This window comes from Alnus glutinosa, chromosome 1 (assembly GCF_958979055.1).
Source record: "Alnus glutinosa chromosome 1, dhAlnGlut1.1, whole genome shotgun sequence".
NCBI lineage: Eukaryota > Viridiplantae > Streptophyta > Magnoliopsida > Fagales > Betulaceae > Alnus > Alnus glutinosa.
Window position 1 is genome coordinate 42,000,506 of NC_084886.1, and position 18,959 is coordinate 42,019,464.

General features: G+C 38.0%; 2 protein-coding genes across 2 annotated transcripts; both read left to right on the forward strand.

Annotated features, from left to right (window-relative positions):
* Positions 1–281: 281 nt before the first annotated feature.
* LOC133860328 (probable aquaporin NIP7-1) lies at positions 282–9,017 on the forward strand. Its single transcript, XM_062295955.1, has 6 exons — positions 282–529; positions 7,595–7,859; positions 7,977–8,201; positions 8,390–8,584; positions 8,684–8,745; positions 8,840–9,017. Exons 1-6 carry the CDS (start codon positions 282–284, stop codon positions 9,015–9,017), a joined length of 1,173 nt encoding a protein of 390 aa, XP_062151939.1.
* Positions 9,018–12,572: 3,555 nt separating this feature from the next.
* LOC133858938 (signal peptidase complex subunit 3B-like) lies at positions 12,573–17,316 on the forward strand. Its single transcript, XM_062294386.1, has 5 exons — positions 12,573–12,851; positions 13,763–13,825; positions 15,193–15,246; positions 16,555–16,641; positions 16,948–17,316. The coding sequence occupies exons 1-5, from the start codon at positions 12,678–12,680 to the stop codon at positions 17,071–17,073; spliced, it is 504 nt and encodes a 167-aa protein (XP_062150370.1). The 5' UTR covers positions 12,573–12,677; the 3' UTR covers positions 17,074–17,316.
* Positions 17,317–18,959: the final 1,643 nt, after the last annotated feature.

An 18,959-nucleotide genomic window follows, 5' to 3' on the forward strand; every position in this document is an offset into this window, starting at 1 on the left:
GTTACAAGTTTATACTGTAAGAAGTATGATTTGTCTCGATCTCTTAACCCTATACAGAGAAATATGGACAAGTCTTGCATGTCAGCATGTAGGGGTACGACACAGTATAATGACGGGTGTAGGGCGTTTGTGGCATTTGCCGTTAGTAACTGTATGGCCGTCGATGGCAAAATTCACTGCCCATACAAGTATTGTCAAAATAACCAACGTCACCCTCCAGATTACGTTCTTGCCCACCTGACAGGAGGTAGGGGATGAATCCGGGATACAATTTGTGGTATATGCACGGTGAGACAACGACCGGGTCCGCTGTTCGTAGTCAGTGTTCGAGTCATCACAGTGGCACAGATTCCGCTGCTTGTAGCACTGAACATGGTGAATTCACAGAACAGAGGGGTGTGGCCATGGAACAGGATGATGACATGCACGCCATGTTGCGTGACGCATTCGGCATGTACGATGTTGCTGAAGCCGTCAGTACGAATCCCCAACAAGTTGACGAAAGAACTTCTTGCGGGGACGCATTGAAGTACCAAGAGTTGTTAAAGACTGTCGAGAAGCCCCTTCACCCTGGTACCAAGCATAGTAAATTGAGTGCTACTGTACACATGTACAATTTGAAGTGCGTTGTAGGTATTAGTAATAAGATTTTTTTCTGACATTCTCGAGTTTATCAATCAGCTGTTGCCTCCTTGCGATGAGACATTGCCAGATAATACGTATGAGGCGAAGAAGTTCCTAAGTGTCATGGGTCTAGAGTATGAGAAGATTCCGGCGTGCCGTAATGACTGTATGTTATTCTGGAAAGACAATAAAGAATTAGATTCATGTACCGTATGTGGAGAATCTAAGTGGAGGGCTGATACACATATAAATGAGGATGGTGAGGTCATATCAGCGAGAAAAAAATGCCCGGTGAAGATTTTGAGGTGGTTTCCACTCATCCCACGGTTATAGAGGTTATTCATGTCTGAGCATACTGCGCCCCATATGAAATGGCATGCAGAAGGCCGCACTAGGGATGGCGTATTGAGGCACCCGGCCGACGATGAGGCATGGAGATCGTTTGACCTTTTACATCCAGATTTTATGGCAGAGAGTAGGAACGTCCGGCTTGGTTTGACAGCAGATGGATTTAATCCTTTTGGGAACATAAGCACATCCCACAGCACATGGCCCGTAATGCTTATGCCGTACAATTTGCCACCTTGGATGTGCATGAAACAGACGTCGTTCATCCTGTCACTGGTTATCCCTGGACCGAGCTCACCAGGTATGGATATTGATGTTTACCTTCAGTCATTGATTGATGAGTTGCTGGAACAGTGGAATGTAGGTGTACGAACATTCGATGCTTCAAAGAAGGAAAATTTTAATATGCAATCCCAGTTGATGTGGACAATAAACGACTTGCCAGCGTATGCAGATTTATCTGGTTGGCCTAACAGGAGTGTGAAGGCATGTCCTTGCTGTATGTACTCGACACGTTCTAAACACTTAAAGAACGGATGTAAATTTTGTTATATGGGGCACAGGAGATACTTGCCAACTGAACATCTGTGGCGGCTGAACAGAAGAACATTTGACGGTACTGAAGAATTTGACAGCGCGCCGATTGTGCCATGCGGAGACGAGATCCTCCAACTGTTGGACGGAGTTGCGTTTGGGGATGAGATCGCGGGTAAGAAGAAGAAACGGAAGAAGTGGAAGAAGGATGCAGGGAGTTCCGATGTTATATGGAAGAAGAAAAGTATTTTTTTCAGATTGCCGTATTGGAAAGACAATTTGCTTCGGCACAATCTTGATGTTATGCACATAGAGAAAAATGTCATGGACAATATACTTGGCACTATTTTGGATATCAAAGGGAAAACAAAGGACAACCTGGCAGCTCGGCTGAACTTGCAGGAAATGGGGTTGAGACCTAAGTTGCATCCGTTCACGGCCGCAAATGGTAAGACGTATATTCCCGCTGCCTGTCACACGATGTCTAGGGAGGACAAAGAAAATTTTTTGAAGGTTCTTCAAAATGTGAGGGTCCCGGACGGATAAGCCTCGAACATTTCACGATGTGTTCGGCTTAAGGACCGTACAATTTTCGGGTTGAAAAGCCATGATAGCCACATACTGACGCAACAGCTTCTCCCAATTGCATTGCATAAGTCATTGCCAGATAAAGTTGTTAGACCTCTTGTGGAGATTTCAGCATTTTTTAGAGGCATATGCTCAACCAAGCTATCACAAGAAGATATGGACCGACTGCAGGGTGACGTTTGTATAACTTTGTGCAAGCTAGAACAGGTATTTCCTCCAGGGTTTTTTATCAGCATGGTCCACTTGGTCATGCATCTTGTGCGCGAGTGTAGACTCGGCGGACCCGTGCAGTATAGGTGGATGTACCCGGCAGAGAAGTAAAATTCGACGTAATATGTACATATATATTTTGATTTAATTGTAACCCTAATTGACGATAATCCAAATGTCGTGTATGTGTGTACACCAGGAGTCTTGGGAGTTTCAAGTTTAATGTGCGCAATAAAGCGGCTCCTGAGGGGTGCATTGCAGAGGGGTACATAGCGACCGAGCTGGTAACGTTCTGTTCAAGGTATCTGAATAACGCACCAACATTCCACAACAGACCTCAGAAAAATCCTGATGGATCCAAGAGGGCGGGCACGCGAGTTACCCTGAACCGGTTGACAATGCACCAGATTCATCGTTATATTGTGTTCAACTCTGAAGAGTTTCACAATTTGCGGATGTAAGTAGTGTTTATATATTTAATAGAATTCGAATAAAATAATTAATAACAATTATTACATAATTGTATACGCTGAATGTAGGATGCACAAAGACGCGCTTAGGCGATCATGCACTAGGGCTCGCATTACGGAGGCTCTTATTGAAGCACAACATCATGAGCAGTTCTGCGAATGGTACCGTGCATATGTAAGGAAATAGTGGTAATTTTGAGATAATAATAAATTTATGCGGGTTCAATGTAATTAACCAATGTGATGTTTAATATTTGTAATTATAACATAGGTCGATGGTCTGGACGATCAACGTAGAGAGGAATTGGGCCACAACTTGGTTATGCTTTGTAGAGGGCTAAAGGAGACAGCGGTCAAGTACAACAGGGAAATTGTTCCGCACGCTTGCCCATGATGTGGGAAGGAGGACGCAGAACAGTGGCGTATGTGTTCCAACCGTTGAAGGCGAAACGTACTACGGGCAGTTAACCGATATAGTTGAGGTCGAGTACTATGACAGGACTACGTACGTCCTATTTAAGTGCAATTGGGCAGACCCCACGATGGACAGAGGATTCACAATAGACGAGTATGGCCTAGTGTTTGTCAACTTCAATCACCTCGTCCACATGGGAGAACTGATGAAGGACGAGCCGTACGTGCTTACATCTCAGGTAGATCAAGTATTCTATGTCGAAGATGGAAGGAACCCAAATTGGGTTTGTGCAATTAGGACCAAACCGCGCAACTTGTACGACGTTGGTCAGGGGGAAGGGAGTAATGAGGCAGGTACAACCTACCATGAGTGCGTACCGCTCGTACTAGCCACTGATGACCTACCCGATACGAATGACGAATTCGAGTACGACCGGCCCGACATTGATCCGATCAAAGCTCCCGTGATACAATGACTGATATATTTATTATTCGTACAATTCGCTTGAACTCAATACAAAATTTTTTTATTTGCATATTTATTAAAAATATATAAAATACAAATTTTAATTAATTTGTCTACATTTGTTCGCAGGTATCGATGGACCAGAGACCCCCTCATGCATATCGGACACCCCGCCCACCCGTGCCCCCCATGACCACTCCCACAGATTCGACGGCATTATATACTGCGACGTGGCCACACCACCCAGGTGCTGCTTATAGACCATTGTTGCCAGGTACGGTGGCCGTGCCCACGTCAAACCACGGGCAGACTAGCACAACTGGATGTTGCAGTTCTCCATTGTCGGAGCTCCCGACATTATTTCAGATAGGGTTCACCCCACCGGATAACGTGGCTCGATGGTGGGTGCGAGAGGGGATGGGGCCACAGGGTTATGCGCTGTACTTTCCGTATACATATACTGGACCTATGACATGTAACCCTGATAGTGAGACGCAGGATGATAGATTTCCTCTGTCACAGACCAGGGAGATGCAGATGCCGGCTGTGGGGTTGGGACATGTGCCAGCACAGGCAGCGATGCAGGGCCAGATTATAGGGTTGAGACAGATGCCAGCATCGACAGCGAGTCAGGTCCAGGGGCCTGGAGAGAGCCAGATGCCTTTATCTGGTGGGAGCCAGGTGCCACTTTTCGGTGAGAGTCAGATGCCAGATCTAGGGGGGAGCCAGAGTACCCATGAGGAGGACGTTGCGATGTTGGGTACCGATCAGTTGGTCCCCGATAGCCCCCAGGATATGCTTTCAGATGATCAGCAGCCTCCACCAGCGGGAAGGGTTGGCAAGGAGGTCGTAGGCGACCCAGCGACCCGGCACATAGAGATTGAGCAAATTCGATTGATGGGTAAGTACATATTTAGACATCCTTAAAACTCATATTATGTTACCAAAAATAAATATTAAATTTGAATGAAAAATAAATGTTATGCACAGTTTGTTGATATAATTATGTTTTTTAATGTTAACCAATTAAATGTTGTATATTTTTTTCATTAGGGTACAATCCAGACGGAACCATATATTATGAGGTGATTAGGGACCCAGAGAGAAACTGGGTGCTCCCGAGGGAGAAGAAGGTTGTGTTGCAGTACAATGCTACTCTACAACCTGTTGGACGAGCCTGCAACCGTTTTAGGCGGGCTGAGGGAAGGCTTATTAGGAGCGGGTCCTACATACATATGCGGGACGAATGGGCGAGGGTAGATAAGCAGATTAAGCGGGCAATGTGGGACGCGCTGATGGTATGTTTTAAAAATCTAATTTATTTATTTATTTGAATTAAACTTAAAATTAAGTTTTTCTTGAAGTATTTAAACCTATAATGCTGAAATTGAATGTGCAGGAGGAGTTCTATCTACCTGTATCAATAGACAAGCGCAAGGTACAACAAGAAGCGTGGAATGATATAGGTTGGAAGCACCGCTCGTGGAAGTCGAGGTTCAAAACCAAGCTACATATCCAAGACGGTGACACGCTCGAGATTATCCGTGTGAGAGTGCCGGACAATTTTTTTGTGAAGTATGACGCAGCAGATGTAGAGTTCCTGCTGAGCAATTGGTGCACTGAGCATAAAAGGGTATGTAGGCTTTTAATTGTATGACAAAAAAAATGTTGTGGTTTTTTAATAACAGTTCAATTAATTTTATTACTACTTTAAGTGTGTCAATGCAAACATTTTTATTTCTATGTTCAATGCGTAGGCGACCTCTGAACGGATGAAGAGGCTGTGGAAGCAGAATGACCTTCCCCATTGTACGAGATCCAAAAGTTATGCCAGATTTAATCACGAGGAGATGTGTAAAAATATATGTTTATGTTTTTAATATTTGTTGGTAATTGTATTTTTTTTTTCTTTACACTATTTTATCGCTCTCTGTTTGTTATATATTTCAACTGGATGACGACAGACATGTACATCTGGCACGCCCACCACTCGCGCCGCGTCGTTCGTGAAGACCCACACAAGGAAGGACGGCACTTACTTGAATGAACGTACACGGGTCCTATGCGTATGCTACTGATCTAATTTACTAATATTTTTAAATTATGTGTGATATGTCATTATTCAGTATATGAGTTTTTCATGTTGACGACGTACAGGAGAGGATGATGCAGAGTTCATCCAGTGATCCAGCCGCCACGCAGAGCGTCTCATCAGACACGGTGCGTTGGGCACCGAACGACGCGTACGAACAGGCGGTTGGGAGGCCTGAGTACGCGGGGAGGGTTCGGCAGGTTGGGCCGAACGTTACACCTGTTCGGGGGACATGTTTCTCATACAGGCCTCGCTCACAGGGGGGACCATCTGAGGGCACATCTCGGGATTGGGCCAAACACGCCCGGAAGATGGAAGAAATCCAAGCGGAGTTACGGGCTGAGCGAGAGATGAATGACGCGTTGGAGCAGCGCATGCAACAGTTCGACGCTATGGAGCAGCGCATGCTACAGTTCGAGGTCTTCATGTCCTCCATGAGAGTATCACAACCATGTCTTGGTGCTCAGTCTTCACCTGCACACGTAGGTAGTACGTCGTCTGTTAGTAGTGCATCTGCAGGTATGATTTATATTGTGTATAGGACAAAATTAATTTCAATTTGTTTTCATTACCCCTTTAATTTTGCAAGTAATATTATATACTTTAATTGTCTATATTATTTGCAGGTAATTTGACAACGGTTGGTACGTTTTCGCCTGTTAGACGACGGCTGAGCCAGCACTCCCCTGTCGCTACACCTTCGCCCGCTACACCATCCCTTGCACTGCAATCGCCGGTTGGTGATAACACGCCTGGGACGGTACCTCGTGCTTCGCAGGGACGCCCTTCGGATTTGTAGATATTTTGTGTAATTATTTTTTGTTTGTAAAGATTTGCATATTTAACAAATACGTTATTAATTATTGGTTTGTGTAATTTGTATTTTTTTTATTTTTAAACGCAATATTTTTTTAAATATTGCATTTAAAAAAAAAATTAATTAACCCAAACAAATTTAAAAAGACAATAATCAAAACTAAATTAAGAAAAAATTTCAAATTGTATTTTTTTATTTAATTATTTAATTGTATTTTTAATTTAAATTAAAAATATAATTAAAGAATTAAATTAAAAATTTAATTAAATTAAAAAATAAAATTTGAAATTTTTTTTAAAAAAAAAAACATAAAATAAACACGTGTATTGAGATACACGTGTCTGACAGTTTGACACGTGTATTAAATACATGTGTCAAACAGTTGGACACGTGTCCAACTGTTTGACACGTGTATTTAATACACGTGTCTTACTGTCAGACACGTATATTTAATACACGTGTCCAGTTAGACACGAGTATTGGAATGCACGTGTCCAAATGTTTGACACGTGTATTTAATACACGTGTCTAACTGTCTAACACGTGTATTTCAATACACGTGTCAAAATGCACAGTTAGTGACATCCACATCTGACACGCGTCGCACACGTGGCGAAGCGCGCGTGGCAACCTGTTTGACACGTGTACAGTATCCGTACACATGTCAAAATGCACGTGGCAAATTTCATGTATTTTTGTAGTGAATCTTGAGTGTACATATATAATTAAGACTTGGAAGGGAGCAAGAGAAGGAGGTTAAACCAAATAATTAAGATTGTTGGGGTTGGGGAAAAGATGGTTGATTTCTAAAATGAAGACAGTTAAGAAACACCAACTTCAATTTTCTCTCAAACCTCAACCCTCCAAAAGAGCCAAAACTGTGTGAACAACAAACAACTCTTCTATATTTAACCCTAGCCTCCTCTTGTTAGATCAATGAGTACTGTGCCCACGGCACGCAATTAACCAGAGTCAGCTTTTCTATTCTACATGTTCTTTGCACCTCTTTAGCTTTCTGAAAATCATTAAAGACTCGCGCGGTTACAAGCTTATCTAAAATTACAAAACTCGGTGTTCCTTCCTTGCGAGTGCATCAGAAATTTGATCATGAAAAGCTTGCTTGATCAAGATCTAGAGCACCCACATCCTCACACTTCAGACCATTCACCAACTTGCGGCCAATCAAAAGATGATCAAGAAATGGGCTCTAATATTTCCACTTCAAAGAGTGATGTCTTGAAGAACTCAGCCTTTGGCTGCTTTCCACAAGGAATGGATCTGAATCTTGTACGCGTGGTAAGAGAGCAGCCTGATTGAGGCAATCCTTCTGTAGCTTTAAACATTATCTAGAAACTTTCAGAACAAATGTCTTCACCCTTCACAGGAGCTGCTACATAAAACTTTTACATGCAGGTTTTAGCAGAACTGGTGGGCACTTTCATTTTGATGTTTTCTGTGTGCGGGATCATAGCATGCACCCAGCTGAGTAAAGGCGAAGTGGGTCTTCTGGAGTATGCAGCCACAGCAGGATTGACAGTGGTTGTTGTCATTTTCACTATAGGGCATATCTCTTGTGCGCATGTTAATCCTGCTGTCACAGCAGCATTTGCAACCTTTGGTCATTTTCCGTGGTCCAAGGTACATAATTCTTCCAAATCTGGCCTTCGAGGGTGCTTTCTGCTGTAGGATGTAGACCCATAATAAGGAGATTCAAACTCAGGACTTTTATTCCGATGCTACGTTAAATCACCAATTATCCTAAAAGCTTAAGCCAATAAGAATGAATACATTTAATCATTTAATTTATATTCTAACACTTGTAACAGGTTCCGCTTTACATATTGGCACAAACATTGGGTTCCGTGTTGGCGACATGTATCGGACAGTCTGTCTACAATGTCAAAGCGGAATTTATGACCACGCGGCCACTCCACAGCTGCAGCTCTGCCTTCTGGGTTGAGCTTATTGCAACTTTTATCATCATGTTTGTAGCTGCTTCAGTGACCTACCAACATCAATCTGTAAGGACTTTTGATTCAATTCTCTAATGTACGTATGAGTTGGATTGGTTTTGATGCAGAGTCACGATATCCACATGGTAAATTTGAAATATTTTGTAGGTAGGCCATTTGTCAGGCTTCGTTGTTGGCATAGCCATTTCACTAGCTGTGCTGATCACAGGGTTGGTAAAAAAAAAACTCTTTAATTTACATGTCAGCAATTGCTAAGAATTTCCTTTTCATTGTACCAATTTTGTGGGTGGGCGTGCATTGTAGGCCTGTTTCAGGAGGATCAATGAATCCTGCAAGATCATTAGGGCCTGCAATCATTTCAGGCAAATACAATGACATATGGATATATATGACAGCCCCAACCATTGGAGCCGTGGCAGGTTCTCTTCTCTTTCGAGTTCTTCGTCTTCAACAACCCCGCCCATGTAATCCCACTTCCTAATTCCAGTCTAGTTGGTTCAAGCTACTGCACAAGCTAGAAGAAGAAGAAAATGTATTTGCCAGAACACTCAGAAGTATTCTTTTTCTTATTTGTTTTACTTCTGTGGGGCTATGAGAGTAACCATTTCAGCTCCTTCACTGAAAATGTGCAACATGCGTCAAGGCTTTTTGGTAGAAGCTCAAAATAGTCTATAAATAAACTGTAACTGCTACCTTCACCATTCAAAGCTTTTCAATGCATCGCCCTCCGATAATATATGCTTGTGATGTAGGGAGAAATTTATTAATATTTTTAATAAAAATAAAAATAAAAAATTGTTAAAAATAATATTGAAGTAGTGCTGTTTTTTATAAATAAATTGTAACCGCAACCTTCATTAATCAAAGCTTTTCAATGCATCGCCTACCAATAATACTTTTGACGTAGAACTGAATTTACTAATATTTTTGGTAAAAACAAAAATAGAAAAAATGTCAAAAATAATTTCGGAGCAACATCATTTGATTAAAAATTAGACAGAAATTTTCTACAAACCGGTTTGTAGGAAATTTTTTACAGCCCACATATAAGAATGACATGTGTCATTTAAGCATGTGAGAAGTACATGCTATTAAAACAACATGTGTTTCTCACATGTCAAGGGACACATGTCAATCTTAGATATAGTTTGTAGAAAATTTCTGTCCTCAAAAATTTACCTGTTTTCAAATAATAGAAGTACAAAAGAAAAGACTTGATCGTCAAGTCAGGATTTTGTTTTATTTTCTTATTTACAATTAAGACTTTATTTCCTTTACTTACTAGGACTATATTTGCTTTATTTATTTCTTTTTCTTACTGAGACTAGTTTTACTATTGCTACTAGGAATAGGTATACTATTACTACTAGGATTATATTTACTTTCTCTACAAGTATTTGTCTTCTATAAATAGGCTTGCTTATTACGTAAAAACTCAAGTCATTGAATTATTATAAAATCAGAGAATTATCTTTCAAATACTTTGACGAGTTTTATCTTTCTTTTAACTTATAGACTTATTTTTATCTTTTTGAATAGAAAACCAATATGCTTCTCCTTACAAAATAAAAAACACTGCTCTTTAATTAGTTATCTTAATCTTTTGCTCCGTCAGCTTGTTACAAACCCAAATTTCTACTAAACATCATAACCATTTAATTAAGCTGCTATAGCTTCAGCCAGCAAAGGTCTGATCGAAATCTCTTCCATTTACCCAAGGCAAATGGTAATATATATATATATATATAGTTGGCATTGGGATATCCCAAAAGAGAAATGCTAGACATCCTAACACTTTTTTCCAGAATTTTGTTTCAAACTGATGTGTCACAATCCTATGAGATTGTGACACACTTTCCAAAATGATAGATCTCATGGGATTGTGACACATCAATTTGAAACTAAATTCTGGAAACAAGTGTTTGGATGCCTAACATTCCTTATCCCAAAATACATTGGTTTTTACACTGCAGAGATCGAGATTGACAAATCGCGAATTCGGGTAAATTTTAAATAGTACAACAAGCTTTAAATTTTGGGTTAAATACCTTTTTTGTCTCTAAAGGATAGTTCAATCGGCTGAGACCATTCCTCATAAAGCGGAGGTCATTAATTCGAATCATCCATCTCCCTCTTGTATGGACATGTAAAAAAAAAAAAAAAAAAGTACAACCCATTATCACATAGACTTCTAAGTTTCAAAAACGATTACAAGTCATACCTCCCTATATACATCCAATAAACGCATATGGTACTTTCATTTATGTTCCATTCAACATTTTAACAGTATGCCACGGTTAAACAAATCAGCAACTAAAATTAAATTTTATTTTTTGAAAAAAATAATTTTAATAAGCTATACGGGACAAGTGTCACTTTCTGAAAAGCGTTGATGTGGATCGCTGCTAATTTTAAGGATGGAAATACCATTTGCGTTTATTTGATGTATACATATACCGCATGTGATTAAAACCGAAGTAATTGTTTAATAATGGGCTTTACCACATGTACTAAAAAGTAGTTAAACCTGATTTTTTTTTTTGAGAATTTGTCAAATTTCATATAATAAGTAGAATCTGTTCTTCTTCTTTTTTTTTTTCTTTTTTTATGAAAGAATAGAATTTATTCTTCATGCCATTCTTATATTCAAAATAGGTTTGCCCACATCTATCTATATTAAAAGACGAAAATGCTATTATAATGATTTAGGAAAACTAGCTAGGTACAAACCAAAAGTAATTTAACAATTAAATTAATTTAAAAATTAAACTAATTTTTATTTTGAGATAATTCGAGATTGGCGTGAACCAGTTGTGTAATTTGTCAAACATCATTTTTTTTTTTTTTTTTTATATATAAAGGGATAATTGCATTATTGGTCCATGTGGTTAGCCTAAATTACAAATCACTCAATCTAGTATCAAAATGAAGGTCCCTGTGGTTGGCTTAATTCACCAATAGCTCCCTTGAGTCAGATTCCGTTAAAAATTTTGATAGATTCCGTTAAACACCATGTCAGCACCACATTAGGGCCAATAAGAAGGCGCCAAGTGTCAATCTTAATAAAAAAAAATATAAATCTATTATAAATATAAAATAATAAAACTTATTTTTTTTAAAGAAAAAAAATAGCAAATGAGTGACTGCCAACCGGTAGCCCCAACACCTCAGAGCTCTTGAAGACTCGCCTACCGTTGGTGTTCTAGACAAGGGACTAGCGCTTATTAAGGAGACGAACCGAATATAGAGGGTGATGATGAGGAAGAAGACGAACCGGATTCAAGAGGTCCATCTAGGCTTTTTCTCTAATCTAGGGCTTGAATTTCGATGACGATGAGGAAGAAGATGAATCGGATACAGAGGGTGTTGAGGTTTGGATAATACTGGGTCGGGCCGGGGGTGGCCGCGTGCTACCCCCGACCACCTCTGGGGGTGGCGCGCGGCCACCCCTAGCCCCTGGCAACCACCCTTTTACTATTTTTTTTTTTTTTAAAAAAAAAAATTAAGTTTTATTATTTTATATTTTTAATAGATTTTTTTTTTATTAACATTGACACGTGTCGCCATCTTATTGGTGCTAATGTGGTACTGACGTTGCGTTTAACGGAATTTGTCAAGCATTTTAATAGAATTTGACTTTATGAAACTATTTGTAAATTAAGCCAACCACAAAAACCTTTGAATTCATTTGTAAATTAAGCCAACCTCAAAATCCTTAATCATTCTTAGATGATTCCACGATTTTCTTAAATTCTGAATATTAATGTTAAATCAATTTTTTGGTATACTACATCAGTATTTATATTACTTTTATAATAGAGTGAAAATATATATGATAAATAGATTATAAATATTGAATTTGTAAAAAAAATAAATGCTGATTCGAGAAAATCTCGATTATATTTAATCTGGAATCAATATGCTATTGGTCTCGACACGTTCACTGTTCATCCGTGTAGCAAAATCCCTTGTCCGCTGGGCTGGGCCTAACCCTAGTAAAAGCCCACACTGTTTAATGTTTACCTCCAGTCCCAGTTCCACCATTGTTAACGTAAATCCCCAGTGCCAAAGACTCTTTGATTCGTCGGAGAAGACCCAATTCTCCGACCAAATCACACACAAACACAGACAAATATTCTGAATGCACTCGTTCGGGTACAGAGCGAACGCTCTGCTGACATTTGGGGTCACCGTCCTGGCTCTAATGTGCGCCATGGCCTCTCTCTCGGACAACCTCAATGTCCCCTCTCCCTCCGCCCATGTCCAGGTGCTGAGCATCAACTGGTTTCAGAGGCAACGTGATGGAAACGACGAGGTATCACTTTTTCTTTTTCTTTTTTTTGTTAAATATTCTGAATTTGAACTCTATAATGCAAGTATATGACAGGCTTTAGATTGTACAACGATTAACAATTGAGTACTATACATGCCTTCAATTTTCAAATTGCTATGTTATAGTGTGGATTATATTGTGCGTATAGAGTGGTAAGTGTTGTTACGACCAAGATCATGTTTTGGTCTTGTGGATTACATTGTGCGCATTTGGAAACGCAGGAATTGTTGAATAGTACGACCAAGAAATTTCTGCCGTAAAAATTGTTAAATAGTACGTGATAATTTTATCCTTTATGTAAACAAAAGATTTTTTTGCAGTAAGAGTCCATTTGGCCCTACAATTTTACACGGCAGAAGTATGTTTTTAAATAAAACCACAGAAATTATTTCGTTTGGGAGTTCATTTTAAAAAAAATGTCGGTTTGAAAACTTAAAAAATCTACATTTTCAAATCGTTAAAAACGTATTATTAAAACCCAAACTACAATTTTAAAGACCAAATCGTGATTTTACCAAACGTTTAATTGTTTTTTTAAAAATCATGTTTTCAAATTGCATTTTTTTTTAAAACTGCAAAATTAAACGGACTCTAAATTTGCCTTTTTAAAGCTGAGTATTGTTGGTAACTATTTCCAATAATTATTAATATTGGTTCTGGTAATGATGTATCTATTGTGTTATTATATTTTAATTTGTATATATGTGTATACCCATCTATATATGTGTGTGTGTGTCTATATATATATATATATATATATATATATATATAGGAACATATTGTTGGGTACGTAGGTATATGTATAGTGGGAACCTTTCTGATGAACTCTTTTTTCTTTTCTTTTTTTAATTGAATTACCTTTCTCATGATCTCTTATCCTTGGTTTGACACAGGTCAGCTTGACATTGAATGTCTCGGCTGATTTGCAGTCGATGTTCACATGGAACACGAAACAGGTTCATCGATTAACCATTCCATATGCTTTCGGGTTATGTTTTGTCTACTATTAGCCTTTCAATTTGACATTGTAGATTTAGTTATTTCCCCGGAGCTTCAAGGATCTTCTTTGTTATCATTTGAAGTATCGTTGGAAATTTCTTCTTCTTCTTCTTTTTTCCATCCAAGCTCTTTACCTGTATAGGTAACTCAATACAAGAATGACAGGGAGTCAATTTTGAATGGCTCTTTTGGAAGTTACAAAATGATATCACTGGCTTTGTAGGAGAACATATATTGAATTGTCATTATAGTAGAGTCCATTCTCCATAGTGCTTTTGCTATTGGAGATTTCTTAAGCAAGGCCTAAGTAGTAGGTCCTCCTGTTGCACACTTGAGCCACTTATGCAGGTTGATTGCCTCCAATTTGCTTTTCTGATTCTCTGCTTCTTATTTCTTCTATTTCTCATGTTTACTAACTGACTTCTGTCTTTGTTGGACAACTAATTCTGATAGGAGAACTTACTTATCAAAAAAAAAAATTCTGATAGGAGAACTCTAGGTTTTCTTTTTCCCTATACTGGCTTTAACACTATATAAATGTAATGTCATTTCATTTACAAATTGTACATTATCCTACAAGACTTTCTACATGGTAAATATGCTATAATCCGTAAATACAAAATATATGATTTTTCTGAAATGATGAATAAAAACAACTATATTAGTTTAAATGTAATTGTTTTTGTTGTTGTTGGTAAATTTTAGACTATCACAACTCAAGAATATAAGCTATGCAACCTTTTTTCTTTCTTAATTGTTAATTACGTATGCTTTTTAGTTATGGAATACAGTAAGCACTGTATTTATTTGAGATCCCATATGCTGTTGATTTTCTAGGCTTTGGATATTAAGATTTGTATTTGAAGGGTAAAGCTTTGAGTAACTATTTTTTTTTTTTTACAAGTAATTCAATCTTATTAGAAAATGCAAAGGAGCGCAACCCAAGTACACGAAGAGTATACAAGAGAGACACCCATTGAAGGAGAAGAAGAAGATGCAAATCCATAAATTCTAGAAAATTAGAAAAGCAAGAACTATTGAGCAAACATCCATTAACAACATAGCTTCTAACTCTTATCACTGTTCTCTCGCAATCTTCAAAATTTCGAGCATCGCGTTCTCTCCAAATGCACCACATCAAGCATAGGGGAACCATTTAGTACCCTATACATGTTGATTGAACGAACTGATCACATGGCTCCATTTCTACTCAAAAGTTTCTATTTGACTGCAGCCTGTATTTTCTCCATATTACAATTTGTCTAGTGAGTTTGAATCATGGTTGCAATTTGCAATTTATCTCACTGTTACTTCAACACTGCAGGCCTTTGTCTTCCTATCAGCTGAGTATGAAACCCCAAAGAATTCTCTGAATCAGGTATGCTCACTGCATTATGATGCATGCAGGGCTGGAGCCACATACATTTGAGTGGCGGCAATTGGCCCCACTGAAATTTTAAAAAAACATAGGGTTGGTTTTGTTCTAATCAGCAATTTTTATCCAATCTCCGTTGAAAATATTAACAATAGTCAATCACATGGGAGAGCAGTTGGGTCCCACAGGAGGTAAAAGATGCGACTCAGTGTATGAGTCACAAGCATCTCATGTAACTAATTTTTCGTTAAATGATATTAACGGAAAGTGGATGGAAGTAGTTGGTTAGAACAACTGGATACTACAGGGGGTGTTATTAAAACATTGGAGATACCAAAGGTGTCAAGTGAATTGTATTAAACCAGAGAGGGTGTTGGTGTATTTTATCCAATGCTTAAACTCATTAAGAAAATTATGGTGTATTTTTTTTTTTTTTTTTAAATGATATTAAAAAACAACTATTCTGTTATCTATATATGTATTTTTAATCATATCTTTTAAAAAAATTTGTATTGTCCCCACTCACTAGAAATCGTAGCTCTGCCATTGAATGCATGAAGCGGCAATGGTGCTATTTTTAAATTCCATACTTCAGTTATTGTAAGGATGCTTAGCATATGTGTCACTTGATAATTTGATCTATGACAATTCTAGAGTAGAGACTTGTGAATCATGTTTTTTAGTATGCTCTTTTATTTCTTCATTGCCACATAATTGTATGGTTTGGATAAAATTTGTGTACTTGGTATTCTTAGCATCTAGCAAAAGTTGGTTTTGATAGGAGACAATGAGCAGTCTTCTGTAGGGTAGTACTTTCCCTGTCTATACTGCTTGTGGCACATCCTCTGTAAGTGTTACACTTCCTCTTGATCAAGGACCAGAGGAAAGTTCCACTGGAGCTGGAGAACCCCAGACTTCATCTATCAAAGAGAGTGTGAAACCTTAATATTGATCAGATATGGTTTTGACAGACAGCAATCCAAATTATCCCTCCTTTCTGCCCAACCCCCTTAAAACTCCACCAGTGGATTGTTCTCACAGTATTATCTCGCTTCAACTGCTCACCTTTTATAGGTTTCTTTTCACACTTCCACAGAAAACTCTAAATAGTTGGACTTACAACTCAATGACTTTAACATTGTGTCCTTAACAGGAAAAATGGTTCCTATCCCTCGTCAAATATATAATATTCAACTGGATGTATATCATTCTTTAAGATAATTTCTTGTGTATGCTTTGTTGAGAATTGTCTTAATCAGTCCGTCCGGCATAAATTTGATGGATTGGATGGATTTTCTTGCTATGGAACAGGTTTCCCTTTGGGATGGTATTATACCATCTAAAGAACATGCCAAGTTTTGGATTCATACCACGAACAAGTACCGCTTTACTGATCAGGTAAGCCTTCTCTCTGAAAAATGTCTGCCTCTTTTCCTGTTTTTTTTAGCACTTTACACTTATAGAACAGAACTGGCCTGCCTAACAAGCACGCTTTGATTCCTTGAATCCATGTCGAATACCCATTTCTGAATTTTGTAGTAACAGTGCATCTCATTTGGGTAATTCACCGCAATGAAACTTATTCATGCATGACATAGATTGTAATATAGTCCATTTTTGTATCTGTTTTTAGCATAGAAAATCTAGCCCTAGATCTTACAGAGCATGACGGATGATTTGCCTTCTTCATTCGGTTACTTTCAGGGAAGCAGTCTACGGGGTAAAGAGTTGAACTTGACTTTGCACTGGCATGTCATGCCCAAAACTGGTAAGATGTTTGAGGACAAAATAGTTATGACAGGATACCGTCTGCCAGAAGAATATCGATAAGGATGTCTATGTCGAATTTTGATGAACTATAATCTTGTTACATGGGGGATGATTGAGGTTGGCTTAACTTGAAGATGAAGAAAGGAGAAATGCAAAATCAGTGAAATTTTTTATGAGGGACTTTGTTTCCTTGTTCGGACAATCAAGTAGTTCATTCAACATCGAAAGGCTGTTATTTAATGGTATATTATCCGAGTGTAATTGATTTATTTTCTAAATAAGAAACTCTTGATTTTTTGTGGAGATTCTCAAATGCCAAAGGGTCCGTCCTCTATGGATGACCAGCTATGTCTTTCAATTGCTGTGACCAATTTTCAGACGAAAATAGTCATGGGGGTGAAAACCAGGCTAGGCTTTTGTTTCTGCTAAGCACAAAAGGCCGGGCTTTTCTTTTTGGTCAGAGAAGCAGGCCTAGCGGTTTAATGTGCATAATTTAAAAAATGTTAGGGTTAGTTGAGACCGGTACATGAACATTGTGAAATAATTGTACGATAAAAATGTAATTTTTAGCATTGTTCATTTCAAATTGCAACGTGCATAACAAATTTGGGTTGGAGAAAAATTTGAACCAATAAGAAGATTCTATCTTAGTTTGCATAATATGATTTGAATCATATCACGTACCTAACATAATGTGATTTGCTTTAAGCTAAACGCGTATTCCTAAATATAATTTTGCGGAAAGTATTTCATTCAAGTGTTTGAAAATATAAAAAAATTAACGTTTTTACACAACAACCAAAATGGTGCGTCCTTAGAAATGCACAATTTTAAAAATCGCGATTCTATCATATGCTTAATTGTGTTTTGAAATCACTATTTTTTCGAAGCTAATAAATCAAGCGGACATCGTTCAAGATAAAATAAAAATATGTCATTTGCAAATGGCCCCTCAATAATCAAGTTGCAATTTTGAAAAATTTAGTTAATAAGCAATAAGAATCAAGAAAAAAAAAAATCTTAAATTCATCCTTGAAGTTGAACCATTTCTTGGATGCTTTATTTTCTTCTTGTTTCGGCGTTTGAGAGTCTTGGATTTTATACAATCGTTCAACAAAATGATAATAATGGGCTTTACACATTAAGTTGGTGAATGATGAAGTCATTATTTTGATTGCCGATTGGGACCTCATGTTACCAATTCGACAAACAACTCTTACACCCTAGATTTCCATCAGCCGGAGAATCCACCATGTACCATATATATTCCTCTTCATTACATACAGCTAGCTGTGATTTACCTACTCCCCAAAACTATACTCGAATCAACTAAATTCAACTAAATGACGAGTCCCAATCAAGCACCTAATTGATTTTTATTTTTATTTTTATTTTTTTATAGAAAAAAAGAAAAAGAAAAGAAAAGCATCTAATTGAATTGAACACAGTATTCTGAGTACGATATCCATGATACCCACGTAAGGGAAAATGACCCAACGGGCCTCCTACTTCAAGTAAACTCTTTCTATTTCTCATATTTTCGCTTTCTTTCTTTTTGTTTTGGATAAGCATCTCCTTTCAAATTGACGTAGAAACCCATATACTCCTAATAATTATTACCCACAGTATATAGACCATCGATCGCATCAGTTTGTAAATAATAATAATAAAGGAAGCATCTTCCTTATTATATATTTTGAAAATGATTATTATGGCGAGGAAAAGGTTTCCTGTCGTAAACTTAGCTCTCAATCACAATATTTTAAGACATTGAAACGTATTAAAAACTGTACATGGGTTCTGATGGGTTCCATCATCAAAAAAAAGCTCCAAACGCCTAAAAGACAAGTGGGCAGGCCATCCATTCTCCTCCCACTTGACTTCTTTACCTTGTTCTTATTTTTCTACATCTAATATCTGATTAATAAAAGGGAAAGTGTAGTGAT

Bases quoted from the DNA above. Each gene is read 5' to 3' on its own strand.
- LOC133858938 (XM_062294386.1), top strand. From the start codon at position 12,678: ATGCACTCGTTCGGGTACAGAGCGAACGCTCTGCTGACATTTGGGGTC. The intron at 12,852-13,762 runs GTATCACTTTTT...GGTTTGACACAG, and splicing joins AACGTGATGGAAACGACGAG to GTCAGCTTGACATTGAATGT. The intron at 13,826-15,192 runs GTTCATCGATTA...TCAACACTGCAG, and splicing joins TCACATGGAACACGAAACAG to GCCTTTGTCTTCCTATCAGC.
- LOC133860328 (XM_062295955.1), top strand. From the start codon at position 282: ATGCACGGTGAGACAACGACCGGGTCCGCTGTTCGTAGTCAGTGTTCG. The intron at 7,860-7,976 runs GTAAGAGAGCAG...TTTTACATGCAG, and splicing joins ATCTGAATCTTGTACGCGTG to GTTTTAGCAGAACTGGTGGG. The intron at 8,746-8,839 runs GTTGGTAAAAAA...CGTGCATTGTAG, and splicing joins CTAGCTGTGCTGATCACAGG to GCCTGTTTCAGGAGGATCAA.